The sequence below is a fragment of the Aythya marila genome, assembly GCF_965140915.1.
Source record: "Aythya marila genome assembly, chromosome: 2".
NCBI lineage: Eukaryota > Metazoa > Chordata > Aves > Anseriformes > Anatidae > Aythya > Aythya marila.
In genome coordinates, this window is record NC_139043.1 from 9365527 (window position 1) to 9383924 (window position 18398).

The 18398-nt window shown below is 36.2% G+C and overlaps 1 protein-coding gene across 2 annotated transcripts in view; it reads right to left on the reverse strand.

Annotated features, from left to right (window-relative positions):
* LMBR1 (limb development membrane protein 1) overlaps positions 1-18398 on the reverse strand; it is a 72287-nt gene that overhangs the window by 16067 nt on the left and 37822 nt on the right. For both annotated transcript variants that reach the window (XM_082754382.1, XM_082754383.1), the window contains 7 exons: positions 11514-11640; positions 10968-11036; positions 8574-8638; positions 7330-7402; positions 1668-1748; positions 623-699; positions 296-373 (listed from right to left, as the gene is read on the reverse strand). In XM_082754382.1, the coding sequence (XP_082610508.1) occupies positions 296-373; positions 623-699; positions 1668-1748; positions 7330-7402; positions 8574-8638; positions 10968-11036; positions 11514-11640 (570 nt within the window). The remainder of the gene's footprint in view (positions 1-295; positions 374-622; positions 700-1667; positions 1749-7329; positions 7403-8573; positions 8639-10967; positions 11037-11513; positions 11641-18398) is intronic.

An 18398-nucleotide genomic window follows, 5' to 3' on the forward strand; every position in this document is an offset into this window, starting at 1 on the left:
TTGCTTTTTAATGCATTTATTTTTTTGAATATCTCTAAACAGTGTTAAAAGTAAAACACACGAAATGCAAAACCCCAGATTAGTTATTTACTTGACTGAATTACTGTAAAGATTCTGTGCTGATTTTATTAAGAAGACACTATAACAAGACATGTAGTAAATGCTTATACAGGACTGAAAGTGCTTATACAGGACTGAAAGAGAGAAACAAAAGTCAAGTTCTAACTTGAACTTCTGTAAGGGCTCCAAAGCATTACTAGCATTATAAAAATTACGTAAGAGAAGTTTACTTTACCCCTGATCCTTTTGGCATTGCAGTCTCATCAACCAACAGGTAAAGAATGTTGAAAGCAACTAAGAGGACTGAGATGGACTGTAAAGAACGAGAAACAGTCACATTATTTAAAAGTATTCCACGTTTGAACAATGGAAGTACATATCCTCACCTGACTTCATAATGTTAAGTAAGTTCTACTAAGATGATCAAGAGAGTATTGATTTTATTGCTTAGAGACATCACTCAAAAATTTTAAAAGTACACCCCCAAATGACTGAAGAATTCCCCAAACTGCTTTCTTTTTTTTTTTTAAAAAAAAAGAAAAAAAAAAGAAAAAATTCTTACTGTCTCAGTCAGCAGCAATATCATAACAGCTGGATAAACTAAATTTCTTTCCCAAGCAGAAGCTTTTTTCCGCCGTTCTGTTCAGAACAGAAATACGATATCATAGATCAGTTCAGAGTAAAACAAGTAACAATTATTTACATCTCCATTATAAACTGTAGATAAAGCAATATTATTGTGAATCGACAACAACAAGTTCATAGAAATATCTATTCTGAGGAACTGTACAAAGCATTCAAAAAAAAAAAAAAGCCTCTAGAGAAAGAATGGGGGGACATACAGAAGAAAGTTTTTCTTATTTAAAGGCATGGTTCATCATAATTCACCATAATTATCCAATGAATACTGCAATATAAAATGCAGAATAGAATTTTTTTATATATATTTTAATATAACCTTTAAAAAAAAAAAGGAATTTCAAATATTTATCCTCTTGTGATATAAATGAAGAGAGACAAGACTAACATATTGGACATCACTAGTGTGTCTAAAAGGAAAACCCAACAACTTCTTACTATCTTTACCTTTGCACATAATACACTGACAAATGCAAAATACTCCAAGCCTTTGAATAAGTAGGGAGATTCCTGTTGAGTAACTGCCATTATGAGAAGTATCACAAGAAGACACAAAAGCGCCAAGAATTTCCCTGTTCAACAATTTGACTTTAAGAGAAATAATTCAAAACCAAAGAGACAGGAAAGTAACGTCTTAGGCTATCCCAAATAATCATAAATATAACATGACATATAAAAAGACTGTGCTACTGATCTCCATGCCAAGAAGTGTCACAACTTCTCAAAAATTATGTTAAAAATAAGATTCAAATCCAACTCCCTATTTAAAGTATGTTTGTTAGGTGAGGGGCAATGATTCCATATGATACACTTGTAGAAACTATAATAGTTTGAAAGGACTGAGAATGTACGTATTTGGTTAGAAACAATTGGGATCAATCAAGGAACTGTTAAAAACTGAACATAATATCTTAAAGTCATTTATTAAATTGCAATCCACATGAAACAATATGAAAAAAGTATATTACCTAGATTTGTTTTCTTGCTTTTCACTTTTTCAAGCTCCCGTTCCAACTCTACTGTCTGGTATTCAACTGTGGAAGAGGTACCTTTTAAAACACAAGAAATTTTGTTTTGGATGGGACTAACTATAGTGCTGGAAGACATACTGTGAAAATCCATGTTTAGGACACAACACATTAACACTTGTGGCTTTAAAGAGCAAGGTTTTTTGTTTGAGATTTTTCAAATCTTTTTCAAAAACCAGTTGTGGTGTGGCAGCCTGACACTGAATGGCTTAAATGTGTCATTCTTTGTCTCCATATGACGCATATCAAGATGCAAAGAACCTCTGGATGCCCTTCAAGGGCATTATTGTTTAGCACCTTAGTGACAGAGTATACCTTTGCCTCCAAACTAATTAAGCTGGTGACTGGACCTCCAGTTGTAATATTAGTGATATTAGACAGCTGTAATATTAGTTCTAGGCAGAAAACGAGCAAGGCAGAGAAGTTGCTCATCAACTCTTCCTCCTCTCTACTATGTCTAAGGAGCCCAGCCCATTTCCCTCTGCATCCTCTTCTCTTCAACCTCCAAGTCTCTTTCAACCAGCCAACCCTTCCAGCGCAGGCACACTTTGGTTTCTCTCCTTTACTCTTGCTCTCCACATTCAAGCAACAATACAACGGAGAAATGCTGACGAGAGATCTGCTCTTTCAGCTCTCGTTATTTCTACTTCAGTTTTTACTCTTTGCAATCACACCCTGGAAATACACTCCCTGGGCTAAATCACAAACACCCTCTACTCATCTTTCTCTCATTCACATGCCTTTAATTTCTCAATAATCTCACCTGATAATAAATTGAGTGCTCATATATTTCCTGCCTATTCCAGGCCAATCTCATTCTGTCAAAACACTGTGGCAGTTCAAGGTCTTAATAACCCCAAAGTTATTAAGTTATCTTCTTTCTTGATTTACACTGACACCCTTCTGCTTGTTGGCCATTCCCTACCCTTGGCCTCGCCTTTGATTGCAGGCTAACCCATAATAACAGTGTTGCAGGTTTTTTTTTTTTTTTTAAACACTAATAAATTTCTATGAGACTAATAGTCTTGTCCAGGCTTTTATCTCATATCTTAATCATTTGCCTACAAAAACTAAATAGCACTTAGGCTGCTGGCACGCTAACACTACTTTATGGTCCAGTCTCATTATTTCCTTATTTTCTGTTGTCTGTTGATCCATTTAGCAATCTCAGTACAAGATAACAAGGTAAATTACTCATCCCAGCCAGCCCCCATGTATATTCCTGCAGCATCCAACAGAGTGAAGTCCTACATGAAAACCAAGATAAAGAAAAATGTTTCTTAGATTTTGGATTTTTTTTTTTTTTTTTTTTTAACTTTTACTATTTCAGAGTATATTATTTTTCACTACAGTCGAATTTTCAACCAGGCATACACATCTTCCAAAAAAAAAAAAAAAAAAAATGGGGGGGATTTAATTGCATACTTCTTTCACACACATTTTTGCATATAACAAGTTTCCTCTATGTTATGCCTGCACTTATCTTTCATATCAGTGACATAAAACATATGCAGTAATATTTACAGTGGCTTCAAATATATAAACATCTCAAATCCAAGAATTAACCAGGAAGATCTACAAATTCACTTAAACTGAAGTGCCTGCAGTGACTGTCAATTTCATTTCTCAGTGTATTTTAAATAAGTAATCAAAATGTGTCTTTTTTTAGAACAACGTTTTGTTTTTAAACAAGACTCTTTATTGTTATAAAAATAAACTGAGGCATTCCTTCCACAAAAAGTCTAAACTAGCTATTTCATGGAATGACTAATTACTATGAAGTGAATAAAAAGGACAGTTAGAGAGCTCAGTGGAAACAGTCTCAAGAATTTTAATGGAAGCAGTTAAAGTAAGAAAACTTAAGTTAACATCTGACGTTTTCTTCTCCATAATTGATTTAGGGGTCTCTGGGGAAAAACTTCATTCAAGATATATGCATTTTTTTCCCCTTGGATATAAGAACTCAGAGCTCAAGATTGATATCCATGGGAGTCTTTCCAGCAAAGTCAATGAAATCACATTAGATCCCTAAAGACACACTTCCATGCACATTCTGAATCATATCTAAATGCTGTTGTGGTTCCTCCTTAAAACTAGTAGCAAACAGGTTGCTATACAAAAGAATATTTTATGAGAGGGGAAAGCAAAGTTTCAGATCAGTCAAAAGAGTATTTGAAAAGGATGCAGCTAAATTCTTAAAAGCTCTATACCATTAGCTTTATTTCAAACATGCACAAAGTTCAATGTCAGCGCTGTCTAGCCAATAAATCAAATTGGTAGACGAGACTTGTTTGGACTAGCAATGAAAAGTTAGAAGGGATTCTCCGAGAAAGCCACAAAGCAGCTCATTTAAGGTCAATTTAACGGTATTATTCTGTTTTTCTTCCAGCCCCGACATAAGATTTCAGTACCTCAAAGGAAATTGTAAGAGTATCTATTTGCATTCCCCCTAGGTGATTGGCAGTTCAACACCAATTAGTTCAAAATTACACTGTTACTAGCGTGCAATAAAAACAACACCTTTCATCTTTCTTACATAGGTAAGGATACCTTCAGAGCCAATAACTTTGATCAAGTAAGTATTTTTGATCCTACCCCACCCGTCTCTTTGGATTCAGGAAAACTAATAGCTGAAGGCAACTTTTCTCTTTTAATATAAAAAAGTCCCAGCTTTATTCTTTGACTGTAGGAGTGCTGTGGGTACTGAAATATAATATACTGGAAACAAACATTTTCCCGAAGCCCAGTATCTCTTCAACAGATAAAAATACTAGGGTAGATAACACGATCAAACTTCCCCCTCCCGCCTCCTCCGATTTTCACTTATACACTGGAAACATCTGAGAAGGAAGAAAATTTAGTTTCCACAAAGAAAACATGCAGTTTCCCAGTTAGAGTTAGGTTGAAATATGAGGAGGTTTACAGAAAACTCTATCGACTGCACCACAGCCACGGCAGTTACATCTGTACTAATAACGGGCACAGCTCACACAGCTGAACTCTTTCCCTCCTCCAAAAGCAGAGGTTTTCCCCAGCCAATTCAGTAGGAACAGCGATTCATGGCAATACCTTGCTCTGTCCAGGCACTGTCTGAGGACACATCAGCTGGGACTGGCCACAGCAGTGTTAAGAGCATGATAGCAATTAACCCACTGAGAAATAATCAGCACTGATAATCACCAAGCATTGCTTAAGGTTGTCATCAGGTCCTCATTAGTTCTAATAAAAATATAAACCTCTTTGGTTATGCGTGTAAATGGAGTGTATATTTCCAAACACATCATTGCTAAGTTGTCCAGCAGGCTTCCTTAAGCACATAGAGTATTTTCACTATGACAACTGCAGGAAAGTTGCAGCAGCCATGACATAGGAAGTCTGTAGCTTAACGTATCTGATATAGCTCCATAACACACAAATGTGTAAGTGAAGTTAGACATCACAAATTATGCCACCTAACATCACAGCACTACGTTAATTAATGTAGTTAGTACACATTTGTATACATTTAAAAAAAATCAGTGAACAGGATAAGCTCGCTTCTTCATAGTTCTGGCAAAAATGGTATTTATTTTTCTGGTGTAATTTGTATGTCCTTCTGATTTCTGGCAGAGAGGATGAATCTTTCCATTCTTGCCACATAAATGAAAACCATACTTAAAATTACTTAAATAATTACTCACAAAAACCTTGCAGAATATCTTCTTGTGCATGCAACATTCCCTTCCACCTACATGTTATTTCCAAGTTAAGCTAAAAAGCAGATAAAAATCTGAATGAAGTCTATGAATTTTCTCTTTATAACTAACTAGAGGTTTTCAAGCAGCCCTTCAGATAGTGGTGCCAATGTCGTTCCCTCAGCACGTGAAACAGAACTCAGTTCCCTCTTCCAAGAAGAGGGAAGCCCCATATCTTTCACCTCTCAGGAGAGGGATGGTGAGCTCTGTGGAATTTGCCTAGGTTGCAGTTCTGCTTATGTTAAATTCTTAACAATCCACTGAAAAATAATCCAGTCTTTCAGCTGATACAGGCGACTTCCGTAACGACACATCCTAAATCCAGATCCAATTAAAAGACTTCTACTAGGTCCATCTCACAAGTGAAATTATTAAACTGCAACATAGACACACACCTACATAGAAAAACAACAGACTATCATCTAAACTACACTCTCCACTTGAACAGCACAAACCACCCTGCACTAGGTCTAATAGGTACTTGAATAGCTATTTGTCCATTTTCTGTATTGCTTTTCCTCATACATAAGCACCATCACCATGACAACATAAAATATTCAGTAACAAATACTTTACAGTTCCTAGCTAACATCAAACACATAAAACAATTTTAATTACCCCCATCACAGCTTCAAAGGTGTTCAGTCCACACACCTTTTTGCATATTTGTATGTGTATATACATATACATACATATATATACACACATGCATGTCAGTATAAAAAAAACCTGGAGCTCCCAAAACAGCAAAGGAGAGCATTGCTTTTAAACTGGGAACCGCGCCTGATTTTAGCACAGAAGCCACTACTCCACCACCACGTTTAAATGCTGGAGCAAAGACCACGACCTCCTGTTATGAAAGATACTTTCTCTGACCAACTTTTATCAGAGACCTATTGAGAAGTGAAAGAAGAAAGGTTTGAGGTATGACTGAAAAGTAAACAAGAAAGGCAAAAAAAAAAAAAAAAAAAAGAAAGAAAATTGAGGCTAAAATAAGTCATATGCCTTCCAGAAAAGATAACAATGGACAAAAGTCATGACATGAATAATCTTTGTTTTACCAACAAGAAGTAATTGTATGAAATGTGGACAGATGATTTATCCATGCAGTTTACAGCAATTTAGAAGAGAATTGGTACAATGGGATTTTAAAGAGATAGAATTTACATATTTTCCATAACTGGCATTATATATGCAGCAATGTTCTTTATCTTAGAAGCTGAAACTTAATACTGCTTTTGAAATACTTCAGAAGAAGACCTTGTCAAGAATTGCTGAATTGTAATGCTAAACACAAAAAGCCTAAAACGCTTACATAATATATTCATTGTAATTATTCATTAATGGATGTACAACAATTAAATTTACCCTGTAGCTCCTAGAATATAAAGAACTGCTCTGATACTTATAATTTAAGCTAACAAGTCATTATACCATCACTGAAGCAGAAAAAGTACTCCAAATAAACAAAGCTCATCATTCAGAACATTGAGCCTCTTCCTAATAAAAGTATGTTCACTGCTTTTCAGGCAACAGTAAAATACAGTCACAATTAGCAAACCAAACAATTTTACAGTAAGGGTGGAGGATTTGGATTCTCAGTCTCAAAATATTCTCAGTGTTAAAACTGATGAACATGTTAAAAACAAAGTGCACACAAGCCAATCTTGTACACAGTAAGCAATCAAATGTAAGGTAGTAATGATTGTTACATACTAAAATCTTGAACTCTGAGAGAAATATTCTGAGAGAATATTTATATAACACTACATAACATTAAGATCAATACATATGACTACTCAAAATTCTGTATTTGAAGCAGAATTTGTATTTACTGTACTGTAACTATTGTATTTGAACAAGCATACCATTGAGCTTCCTCTGAATTGCTTCTTCCTCTAAAGTGATGATATACATCTGCTCATCTAAGTCTTCAAGGATCTGTATTTGGAAACAGAAAAGTGACCTAAGCATCAACAGAAAGTCACTTACCTTTTTGACTTACTTGGGTTTGTTTTGTTCGAATAACCTTTATATTTAAATATATATTCTGCAACTTCATAATGTCAACACAAAAAAAAAACACCATAGGAGATTATTCCATTATGTTACAGTTCTGTTTCTTTGCTGTAAATAAACTTTATGTTAAGTTTTAATTTCAGGTTAAAACTCTTATATTCAATTTCAGCCTAAAGAGACTACTTGGGGAACAGGGGAGCAACAGTACATCTAACCTATATTCAGGTCATTTTATATAGTGGCAGGGAGAAGATAAGTAACCTGTTGACCTTCACATTCAATTTAATTTAAACAAAACTAACTGCAGATTTTGAAAGAGTAAATTAAAAAAAAAAAAAATTCATATGCCAATATTTCAAGCAAATATAAATTGCTAGTGGAAGTTAAAAGCAAAATACATGAAGCCTACCTACCTTACTGTCAGGCACTTTGAATTTAAAGCTTATAAATAGCAAAAGAGTGGTACATATTTTCTTTGTATTTTCAGGATTGACTTGACTAATGAAAAGGAATGCAAGACCTAAACACACCCAAATTTTAGTAAATACAAACTAGGAAACATGACACCAAGGTCACTGGGGGATTTGCATATGGTACAAACTTTCCATTCCCTCACATATTCAGCACAATTACAATATATTATCTATGTTTAAAAGGTTCTAACAGGTGCCAACTACCTGCAGGCAAAGCCAATTTCACTAATTTAAGTACACCCCTAGGTAGTTTTCTTGCCATCCAGCCTTAGTTTGGTCTTACACCCTTAACGCCCAAACTCAGAACAAAAACCACACTTCTCAAGCATTTGCAAAACAAAGTAGGCAATACTGGCTATTAATATTAATACTAATAGTGGTTGTACAGCCTGGTAAGCCAGAGAAAGTCCACACTATTAAAAAACTGAAGAAAGCAGGCTTTTGTGCTATAAGACAAAATTGAAAACAAGTATATTGACTATAGAAAATATTGACTATAGAAAACCAGATGAACAAAAGAGATAATTGTGTAGAAGTACAACCATTCTATAAGAAAACACTTTAATGCCACTGTACCATCTATCAGATAGCACACAAGCACAGATTTGTGTAGCACTTACTGTTGGCTTCACCAGCAACTGACCCATTACTGTAAACATCCGTGAAAGTCCCACTGGCGTGCATACTGCAGAGGAAGGAAGAGTACACAAAACAGTGATTTCTAAGTCAAAGACTGATTTTTCTTTGCAAGTACAGTGTTTATGTCACGTTACACATAAAACTAGGTACAGTTTTGAAAAGAACAGAACTTCAAACTCCAACCTGAACTTTAAAACTTATTGCTATTTTTCGATTTCAAACAAGACAAGCATCTCTCCAAGAGCATAGCTGATTTTTGTTATCAGGGAACACCATATAAATAGATATCTTACACTTGCTTACATAATTATTTATTCAAAGCATGTGGCACCAGAGGCTATGTCTACATGAGTATGTTCAGCAGTGCCAGGAAGCATTCCTGGGCACTAAGACTTGATTGTCTACAGGAGTAAATTGCAACAGCTATCCCCTGCATGATTTTGCCCTGGGCCACTTAGCACTTTCCCCAGAAATTCCCAGGTGTAGTTCTGGAGCTCACACAGTGCAGGAACCATTATCACAAGGCAATGTGCACACAGACACCTTCTGGAAACTGCAATACCATGGATGTGGATGGTGGGTGGAATAACACTGCTTGGCCACAGTGCTGCTGAATGTTTCTGACATTTAATCTGCTAGCACAGGTGTAGCTGTAGCTGTAAGGTCAAGAGATCATGAAACCACCTTGCTGTAAAAGTTCACTGTAATTTCAGTTGGCAGTAGGCTCAGCTACCAGATTTTAAGCTACTTTCTTTTTTATGAAGTAACAGATTGCCCTTTTGATAGTAGACTTGATGGTTTCCAGGTATGGTGCACATATGCTTGTTGGGAGAAAGGATTAGACTCTGATCTTTCACTAATAATTTATTATCAACAGTTTAGGGAGAACAGCCTTCAAATACTAAAGCATGTAGGAGATGGAAGGAATTTGTAACAGCACAGATGAGGATATATTTATAGTTTATTTGATCATAAAGTAGTTAGGTTAAATAAGACAAGAAGCAGCAAACAAGATTTTAGTGAGGATTACGTTAATTTTTACTAATGAGTGCTTCACTACAGCTACTACACATTAGAGGAAGAATACAAAAGTATTGATAAAGACTACCCTTAGCTAGTCTTCCCAAACTACAGGGGGAGCCTGCAGGCAAAGGAGAGAAGGGAAGAGACTGCTGCAAATAACCCTCTCAATAAACCTATCACTTACTTCCCGATACACTGCTTCAGCAATTAAGCCAACTGCAGATCTAATGAAGCTCCACCCCAGCATCCACCCCTTTCTAACTGCTATATGCTGCCCTTTCAGCTACACGGGTAACAGCTTGGAGGGCTTTATGTAATTTCAGTGATTTGGTTGTTTAAGTTACAAATGAGTGCTCTAAAATTGGCATTTGATCCCAATGATTGGGGTGAACTGCTACACAGTAGCCCCAAAACACATGCTAAATTTTCAGCTCTGCTGAAACTGACAGCAAGGCACATGTAAAAGTCTGTAAGCCAAGTTCCCCATTAGGAGGTTGAGCAACTGTTGTGAATCAGTCTCAAAGAGCCTAGGTGTTCATGAATGAGATGGTCAGAATTATACTCTTTGCTTCCCCCCCCTTCCATTACTGTGGATTTAAGAATCTCCACATACAGAGAACCTGAGGAGACTCAGCCAAGTTCTCCCAGTAACACCTTTCATAGACTGATCTGCTTAGTTTTATGTAAATGCCTCAAACTACCATCAATCTCAATCCTTTATCCATAGCAACAGCCCTATAAATGCTAGCTGTAAACCTTTAAAATCTAGAAAACAGGTGAAAACATGATGATCTAGAAAAGGAGATGATGTGCCCCCCCCTTGGCTTTTTTTTTTTTTTTTTTAAATAATAATTCGGGGGGCAGTGGAGGCATGAAACTATAAGTGCAGTTTGGAGCCTCCCATGATCTTTTCTACTCCCCTAAACAGGGACAAGAGAATTCTGTCTAGGACCGGTTGGAATAAGTTTGGTTTTGTTGTTGTTTTAAAAAACACCGCATTTGTTTTGTACAAAACCAAGTAACAGATCTCTGGACTGGCCAGATACTAGTTTCATGACTACGAAAGTTAGCTGTGTTGTGTTCTTGCTTCTGCCTTTACAGGAATATTTTCATTTAAAAAAGGGAGAAGGATAGTTTATTGAACACAGGACAAATTAAGTATTCTATGAAAATGTAACTGGTTTACAAACTTCAGAATTCAAATGTAACAAGTTTATACTAAGATTCTATCTTATAAAAATACATATAATTTTTCATATTCAACTTTCATATTGAAGAACAATTTCCTTCAGTTTTTAAAAAACAAATAGAAGCATTCATCTTCTGGAAAAAAAAATCGGGGAAATACTTACACAGAAGTAACAAGCATCCCATCAGTGATATACAGGAATATAAATATGGGAGGTAGAATTCCCAGAGGTCTGCAAAGAACACATTAAGCACAGCCTTAGTTCATTATGAATAGACTACTTATGTCACAAATACAACTGAATTAGCTTCTTTCCCTAAGATTTCTTCTCCAGGATTGAAGAATTTCTGTGTTTTGAAGTATAAACTAAGAATTACTCAGTTAATAAATCTGCAGGCAACAAGCTGTCCTAGCACTTAAGCTTGAAAAATATCTTTATCTTTTATCCCTATCCCACTTAAATCACTTGCTTTTAACATATAGATACACAACATCGCATCCACAGGAGCAAGAAACATCTCACCATGCTAGAAACTGACTTAATAAGCTTACTGAACAGAAAAAATGGCATTAATTAAATTAATATGACTTCTCAACCTGCGCAATACTCAGAATATTTACTAGAAATACTTTTATTTGAAAATATCCATTTCTAAAATTAAAAAAAAAAGACAAAAGCATTTTTTGTTTGTTTTTTAAAATTCCATACCATACAAAGACTCCATACTGGCAGCATCATTGTCTATGAGAGCTGAAGCCACCCATACGATTCCAAGGATAAGCAGTGCAAGAAGTATAAGCATTACAAGAGTTTCCAAAATGCGCGCTCTGATCCCCTGTGGGCAGAAGAGGAGAAAGAAAGAAAAAGAAAAACACAGCAAAAGAACTTTGAATCAGATATTTTCAAACATAAGAAAAATACAAATAAATAGCAGTTTCTTGTGCCTAAATATATATCCATGTTTTATCGCATAGACAAAAGAATAACATGTAATGTACATTTAAAATACAGCCTTCCGTGTGCATAAAAAAAGGAAGTACTTATGGCTTTATAATGCCTGGATTGCGTTTTTCCCCTTAAAACGACAGAAAGATGTTTTAAATTGCATATGCCTTACAGTTCTCATTAATCTCATTATTCCATAAAATATTCTTTATACGATATGATTTTGCCTGAGCATTTTTAAAAGATGGATTACTTTCCTAATACTTTCAGCAAAGAAAAGTGGATTAGCAAATTTTTATCTATGATTCCAATCAAGGGAATGGAAAGCCAATTATGGCAAATAGCCAAATAGCCCAGCAAGCATTAAAGCCCGCGTAGGTACAATGCACCAATTTCGTTAAAATACATTCTTCAGCTGAAATTGCTTCTGCACAGTCTACAGAGCCCTCAAGCGTATGGCCAGAGAACTGCTCCTGCTTGGCCTGCTCACACACCACTGCAGCCGCATCCTACAGCTCCCAGCCCTGCATGCTCCACGCTGAATCCAACTTCTCCCTTGTGCCACACAAATCACAGGTCTAAGAGGTTGTATCGCATTTTTCCTCATGAGCAAATGCTGTAACTACTCTAATTGCTGTGTTACATCTGCGAATCTAAATATACCAAATAATACCAGAAATCCTTTTTAAGTACCGTTTTTTTTGTTTTTTTTTTTATTAATAGTGTGGTCGGGACACTTTCTTTAGAGGTCTTTACTCTTAACAGAATTGCTTTTCATATAACAATTTTTTCTTCAGTTGTCAGCATGTGTCTCCACGAACAAACCCAATCTCCTGTTTCTCACACAGGCTCACCCGAACTTGGGCATATTCTACTGAAAAAAAAAATCTACTTCAGAGTTCAAAGAAGGGAGCTTTACTTCATTCTTTGCCCACTCTCACTACCCCTTCTCTCACTGCTTAACAACCTTCACACAACACATCCACTGAAAGTTAGGTTCCTGACATGACCACAGCATCCAACGATGAATGAAGAACTTACACATCCCAACCACGTGCGTTTATCTTTACCATGTGCATTTATCTCCTATAATACATGAATTCCTCTCTGCCGTCAGTCCCTACAAAACAGCCAGCATAAAGGTAGCACGAACGAGAAAACAGACAAATAGAGACCTTCACACAACTCCCCTGAAGGCTTATGTGGGCAGATCAAGACAAACTCCATAAAGGCTCTCAAACACCAAATTTCAAACTAAAAGGTGGTATGGATAAGATATGGATTTGCTCCTAGGATGTATTTTGTGTACAATAAGCTACTTTGAGGTTAAGTTATTAAAAACTAATTTTTACAGTGCTCAGAAACTAGCTTTCTCTTCTCTGAGTTATTCTGAAGGCAAGCACCTAAGCCAAATATATGTATTTGAAGATGAAAGATGAAGATGAAAGTCGCATATTAAATACTAGAACTTCAGGAATAGGTTACCAGAAAACAAACGCATTACAGTCCAATCTTTGTGTTGTAGTTCTGTTCCCCTCCCCACAAAAAAATCACAAAGTTATTGATTTTAAAAAGAGCTCTGTAAAAACAGCAATCTGAACTTAAGAGGTACCTAAATGCAGTAGGTTTGGCAAGTTTTATCTCCAAATTTATCTACATCAGTCCTCCTTTCAGTAAAGAGCACTGATACAGAGCCTTCACTGTGCAACAGAAGAAAGTCACAAGATTAGAAGAAAACCCAAAACAACCAAGGACACAAGAACACATAGAGATCTGCTCCAAGCTTTACAAAATGCTTGATGACTCTTCTCCTTGGCAAAGGAAAATGTGATGCTATCTTCTGGGCTTCTGACGGCCTCAGCCCCAAGAAGTGGAGACCATTTTAAGACCATCTAGTTCCAACCCCCCTGCCATGTACAGGGATGTCACCCACTAGATCAGGGCTTTGAATAATTTTGACCTCAGAAAATTAGATCAATCTCCTTCCATTCTCAATAGATACACCTAACTTCACATTTCCATGATGCATCAACAGTACTGCAGTCTCTCATAGAGAAGCACAACTGACAGTTCACTCCAAGAGCGAAGCAGGTTTTATTTTTGCATTATAAACATGAGATACACACAAGATTCAAGAACTGACGATCATTACAAAAAAATATTTTGAAAAGCTTTAATGAAGTGACTAGGCAGAAACATTTTGTCATAGGCATAACTGCCCAGGACTTTTTATTTTTATTTTTGTAAAGATGCTCAAGGACATAGGTGAATACTTACTCATTTATGTGCCCACAGGACTGTGCTATATTTACATACACACATAGAAAATTCCTGGAGAAGTGAGCTATAGATACTTGGTACGTTTTTTTTCCTGACAGTAGGTTTGTTTGTTCAGGTGTTTTTTTTTTTGCATAATATTCCTCAAAAAAATAATGTTTTCACATTAAAATTAGTAACATCACTAATTTAAGAGCTGAACCAAATGCTGTACTACTGACTCTTGAGAACAGAGGAAAAAGAAGTAGATCCAAGCAAGAGACACATAACATTTCATTTCAAAGAAAGCAAAATTATGCAAACCGACCTTGAAATTCACTGCTGAATTTTTTGATTTTGCGAACAAAGACCTCCCCACTGACTTTTTTTTCATTTTGGCTTAACATTTCTTCTTTGAGTCATTTCATTTGCCTTCTCTCCCACAGTCCCATTATATTACTCAGCTTTCTTAGACAAACAAAATGTCATGGCACATCTCTGTGGCACAGAACATATTGCCACTCCTGTTTCACAGAATACTTTACTGCACTTTTTGAATCTATTTACTCCCCATTTTTCTTTGTGGGAAACAGAACATGAGGTTTAGAGTCTGACATCTTCAAAAACAGCAGCAAACACATCTAAAACTGGAGATTTTAGACCATCTTGTAAGAGGATGTTTGTTGTTTATGTACAAGACAGATATGATGATGTAGCCTGAGTGCAGAGTTAACAAATGAGTACAATATGGAAACGTAGTGTACATGTAGGTATGCAGGACCACTTCAAAGTAACATTGCAGCTAAGCAAGGAAAAGCTCAAGTCATACAGTGGTAAATGTCAGAAAAGTGACTGCATTTGTCACTTTTTGTTGGCAAGTGACAAGTTGGAGAAGTCCTTTGATTTCTCATTGGTGTGCAACTGGAAACCATGGAAACCTTTATCACAGAAAGGAAGGAGGAGACCTGCAAGCAAGCTGTGCACGCACATGTGTGCGTACTCTTGAGTACTGGGTAGGTGAGGGAGGGAGGTGCAACAGTCATCTTTGATTTCAGGCTTTTCCAGTTCAATTGTTGAACTGGGAGAGCACTTCTAATCACCGCTTAACATTCCCATGGAAGCTAAACTGATTACAAGAAAGAAGAATGGAAAAATAGTTCGTATTTTTAACTTTGCATATTGTTTTAGAGAAGGAAAATGAAGTTGTCCAAGTCTTCATCTGGTCTTTCTTTCCTAATGGTCCTGACCGGTAGGTAAGAACAGGGAAAGTACACACTACAAAACCAAATATCTTGCATCAGGTGTTTCAGAGACTTGTTCTATGTCAACTTTGAAACCCTGCAGTACTTATGTTAGCATGCAAATTTTGAGGTCAAATCCCTTGCTTTCTCTTGGCCAGTTAGCTGCTGGGGATGCTGGTTAAGTTGGAGAAGCAACAGCAGCAACAAAATATTTTAAAGTCTTTTTAGCAGTGTTAAAATACCAGATACTGAAAGAAAAACCACAAGCTACATAAAAATGCAATTGTGTTTGACGTAATGAAATAGGGAACGGAGATAAATGTAAAGGTGGTGGTGGATTTCCTGTATTCGCTGCTATATACTAAGTATAGTGTTGTGACTTCAGCTTCCTTTTGTGGGTACAAAAAGAGGAGTGGGAAGGAAAGAAGGGAAGTAGGAAGACCTATGAAAAACACATTCCTTTTTAATAAAAATCTCCAATCCTATGCTTTACACTAGATGATTTGCCAGTCAGAAAGAGTAGAAAAAGAAGTTATTAACTGACATAGACAAGTACCAAAAAGGAAATGATGGAACAACACGCACTCCCTGAAGATCTCAAAAACAAGCATGACATGAACAGAACTGATCTGTTATGAAGAGGGGCTCAGAAGGCATCCTCAGTTTTGTAGGGGTTGCCCTTGCACCCCAGTAAAGACGAGAGAAGGCTATATAAAATGTTAAAACAAGAAAGGTGAACTGGAAGTGAAGTACAAAAGCAAAAAGGGAAAGGGACAGCAATAATGTGAGTTAAAACAATGCACTGGAAGTGTTGGGAAGAAGAACCTATCTCTAGTCTTCGATTTGTGCATAATTTCTTGTGTAGGCCCAAAAATGAGAGGAACATTGTTCCCAACGTGGACTCATCCACTTAGCGCTGTCCTTTAGGAACTATAAGCCACAAAAATGACATTTATTTTGCTAGCCAGTAACTTTAGTTTTGGTAGACCAATTTTAAAAGTCTTTTTCCATGAAGGTATCTGACAAAAGATCAACTGTCACTGCTTCCAACACTACAAGCACGTGATGATCTTTGATAATTGCTGAACAGGAAATCAAGACACATCAAAAAGCTTGCCATTTCCTCAAGTTTCAGATCATCCGTAAAGCAAAACAAACAGGCTTCTGAAGGTAAATTACCTGCACGGTTCCCTGTTGTCAGGAAAGCAGAAGCTTGGCATCATAGAGGCCAACTTGATGCAAAAAATCTTTTTTGGATGGAGGATGGAAAACAATGTGGTCAACAAAAACTTCAGAAACTAATTACTATAATCTGATAGATACTACAATTAAGATGTTTATTAAGACAATTGGGGAATTAAGACAATTGGGGGAAAAAGATTGGCAGATGGTACCCTCTAGCCCCACACCCCTTTATTTTTTCCAACTTCAAAGAAAGTTTCTCAGTCTAGACTCAACAGCTCACCTACACTTTTACTCACAGCACATTTTCAAAATTCATCCAGTTCTTTAAAGCATGCACTTAACCAAGTGAAATATTTTGTTAAAGAAAAGATGTCCAAAACATCAATCCCAGCAGCCTGGAACTTGCCAGAAGCCTAGTAATATCTGTCATCTTCTGTGTACACTAACGAGGGGTAAAAAAACAAAACCAAAAGATGAACAAAAAAAGCATTTGAAGCTTCCAAGGCATGCCGACAAATAAAAGCTATCCTAAGAACACATTCTAAGGATCCTGCGGTTTGTAAAGCCTTGAAGATGTCTGACTCTCAGGCTTCTTTAAAAATCAATTGTTGAGACATTCAGAAGTTTTTATAGATTGCTTAATCCTGAGCTACTTACACTGCCTGTAGCAGTGGGCCTAAGGGCTCATGTTTCCAGAAATGCTGTATTTGAGCAGGGAAGATTAATTATTTTACGTGTTATGTTGTTTGTTGTTTTTTTTTTCATTTTATTTTTTAAACTCTGAAAGGCATCTTCAGAATCTTGCCATGTTGCCTTCATTCTGGATAATAAATAACCAAAATGTGTTAAAAACAGCACATGGCCTAAAAAGTGAATTCTTCTGAAAAGCCCAGTGAAGTACAAATAGCAACAACAGTTCTGAAGGGATGACAGGTATCATGCAAAAAAGGCAAAACGTATAATTATTAAGAAAAAAATTTCCCCAATAAATTTGTAATAAATGGGATTATGATTATGCAATTGAAACACATTAGGATCTGTTTTACATTGTGTGTGTTTACACATAACACCTAGAGCTTGGGTTTTACTTTTCAAAAGAATGTGTGTTCAACAATAATTTCTTACAGCTTTTCAATAAAGAAAAGGGAAATCTCTTGATAGCTGATTCAAGAATTTTTTCTTTCATTTTAAATTTTTTAACTATTTTGTATTGTTATATGATATGATATTGCATTTATATCATCCAAATAGTTCACCATTAAGTTAGCATAAGTAACAAGTGAAGACCTTGCACTACACAGTGACTGTCCAAAAGGTTTCAGGTGTTTTGCCTGACTAGCAATTAGCACAGGAATCTTTCATTATTACAACGAATCACAGGGATATGGCATAGGCTAGAAACCTGCTGAGTGCTCCCCTCTTCACTTAAAAGTCACAAAAATTCTGGAAAAGCTCAAAAGGACATCTCTGATGACTGTAACTCTTGCAAAGCTAGGATAAAACATGCACCACATGGCCAGGGAATGCACTGGTTTGTCTTCCAAGCGATGGTACAACCCCATGCCAGCAACTCACAAGCTGCTACATTTTGGGAAAAGATCACATAAACGATAGCAATCGAGACATTCCTTGCTCATTTTTGATCTTCCAGTTGTGATTAGAAACACATTTTTCAACAGTTTAAGCTTTATAAAGATTTCAACATGTACGTACAGATAATATTTACCAAGAGTTCTTGCATTTTAACACCAATGAATGAGCAGAAGAGCTTCTAAAACATTATTTTCACTTTCCATAAAAGCCCAAACTGCTGGTAAAACCAAAGAACTGCAGCCCCACCTCAACTAAAAGCTTTTCTTCATTGGAACACTTCTTGGCTGTAGTAGTTTTGATGAACAAATTACTAGCTCCTATAAAATAGACATTTTTGGAACTACCTTACAGATACATAGCGTAACATGGATTT